We start from the raw sequence: 1,715 nt of genomic DNA, 5'->3' as shown, positions 1-1,715 counted from the left end.
ACCTGGGCTAGTGGAAGGTGTCCCTGCCCATGGCAGGGGGTGGAACAAGATGAGCTCTTAGATCTCTTCCAAGCCAAACCATCCTGTGACTCTAAAAATCAGAGCTGTTTCCCACCCGTGCCTGTTGCTCCAACCCTGGGATATTTGCAATGGGGGCAATGGGGGGGGTGTCCCTGCCCCACAGAGACACTCACGGGCAGGGGTGCAGGTTCTGGATCAACATCACAGCCAGGCCATTGGCCATCTTGTCCGTGAAGCTCATGGCACCATAGACAAATGCGCTGCTGTGCTGCAGGAGGAGAGGGAGCCTCAGCGGGTGCCGTGCTGAGCTGAGCTGTGCCACACAACCCTGGAGCCTTGTGCCCTCTCATGGGCAGAGCCCACACTGCAGCACAGCCCGGCACAGGCTCACTGCTGCCATCCCCGGTCCATCCCCCGCAGGAGCGGCCCTACCGTGTTGGTGCCGATGAGATCCGCTGTCATGGACAGGGAGGTGACCAGGATGGTGGCAGAGCCAGCCCCCAGCAGCACGGCCGCTCCGTAGACCTCAGCTCCCATCGGCGTGGCCAGGGCCACCCAGGAGGCGAAGGCCAGGACCACCAGGATGCCCACGAAGTAGGTCAGCTGGGACAGAGAGGGGCAGAGGGACAAGGGGGAGTTCAGACACCAGCTTGCCACCACGGGCAAGCAGAGAGGGCACAGGGGCCAGCAGTACCCAGGACCCACGAGGGACAGCCCTGGCTCTGTCCCAGCTGGATTTAAACAAGGAGCCCCCAAGAGCACTCCCTTGCCATGGTCTGGGCTGTTCTGCAGCTGGAGAGCTGAGCCCTGGGGAGAGCTGTGGGCAGAGTGTCCCTGAGTTCAGGGGACACTCCACTGGCACCCAACAGCATGAAGGGGACACAGTGGGGGGGCAGCTCCCTCCTGCTGGCACTGCAGCCCCTGTGCCCACCTGGGGCGGTGCACCCAGACCCCCCTCTGCCCATCTCAGGTACCTCAGGGCTCTCCAGCCTGGTCAGGGCTGCACAGCACAGGGTGGCTGTGGACCAGCACCGCCTTCCCCAGCCTCAGGATGTGCAGGACAGGCCCTCATCCCCACACCTGCCCACCACCCCCCATCCCAACGGGACCCACAGTGCAGTGGGGGGGTGCTGGCAGAGGGTACATGAGGGGTCCCTGCTCTCCAGCTCAGAGGTGCTGGGTGCTCTGCCCACAGCCAGGATCTGGCCCCTGCTGGGGTCTAACTCCAACCTCTCCAGTGCCCCCAGACTCACATTCCGACCGATCCACTTGTTCACAGGCTTCATGAGGAAGGAGGAGAGGAACCCGCTGACATACATGACCAGGGGGATGGTGGCGATGTATTTCTGCAAGGGACAGGGAGGAGATGATCTCTGGGCACCAGGACCCTGCCCAAGCGCCCCCAGACCTGCCCTGTGCCCACCTTGGAGAGCATCAGTGAGTTGGTCAAGTACATGGCGATGTAGGTCTGGGACAGGTTGACGATGAGGCGGGTGGACATGTAGAGCACTGCCACCTGTGAGGGGACAGGGACAGGGCAGCCCTGCTCAGCCCATGGGGAGGCACCTTCCCTGCCCACCTGTCACAGAACTGTGCCCACCCAGAAGGGCACAGCCCCTCTGACAGGTTGGGTGCCCAGTACAGCCCCTCTCTCCACCCTCCACATCCCCAGTGCCCAGGCAGGCAGCCCCCTG

At 63.4% G+C, this 1,715-nt stretch overlaps 1 protein-coding gene across 1 annotated transcript in view; it reads right to left on the bottom strand.

The window, feature by feature from the left end:
- Positions 1-1,715, bottom strand: part of MFSD12 (major facilitator superfamily domain containing 12) — a 10,972-nt gene that overhangs the window by 1,680 nt on the left and 7,577 nt on the right. Inside the window, exons 4-9 of the mRNA XM_029963898.1 lie at positions 1,622-1,712; positions 1,445-1,537; positions 1,275-1,367; positions 454-624; positions 195-289; positions 3-7 (exon numbers count right to left, since the gene is read on the bottom strand). Of these exons, the coding sequence (XP_029819758.1) occupies positions 3-7; positions 195-289; positions 454-624; positions 1,275-1,367; positions 1,445-1,537; positions 1,622-1,712 (548 nt within the window). The remainder of the gene's footprint in view (positions 1-2; positions 8-194; positions 290-453; positions 625-1,274; positions 1,368-1,444; positions 1,538-1,621; positions 1,713-1,715) is intronic.

This window comes from Manacus vitellinus, unplaced genomic scaffold (assembly GCF_001715985.3).
Source record: "Manacus vitellinus isolate BGI_N305 unplaced genomic scaffold, ASM171598v3 scaffold_64_pilon, whole genome shotgun sequence".
Lineage (NCBI taxonomy): Eukaryota > Metazoa > Chordata > Aves > Passeriformes > Pipridae > Manacus > Manacus vitellinus.
Note: the sequence above shows the minus strand (reverse complement) of the source record. Positions and strands in the feature narration are given on the sequence as shown.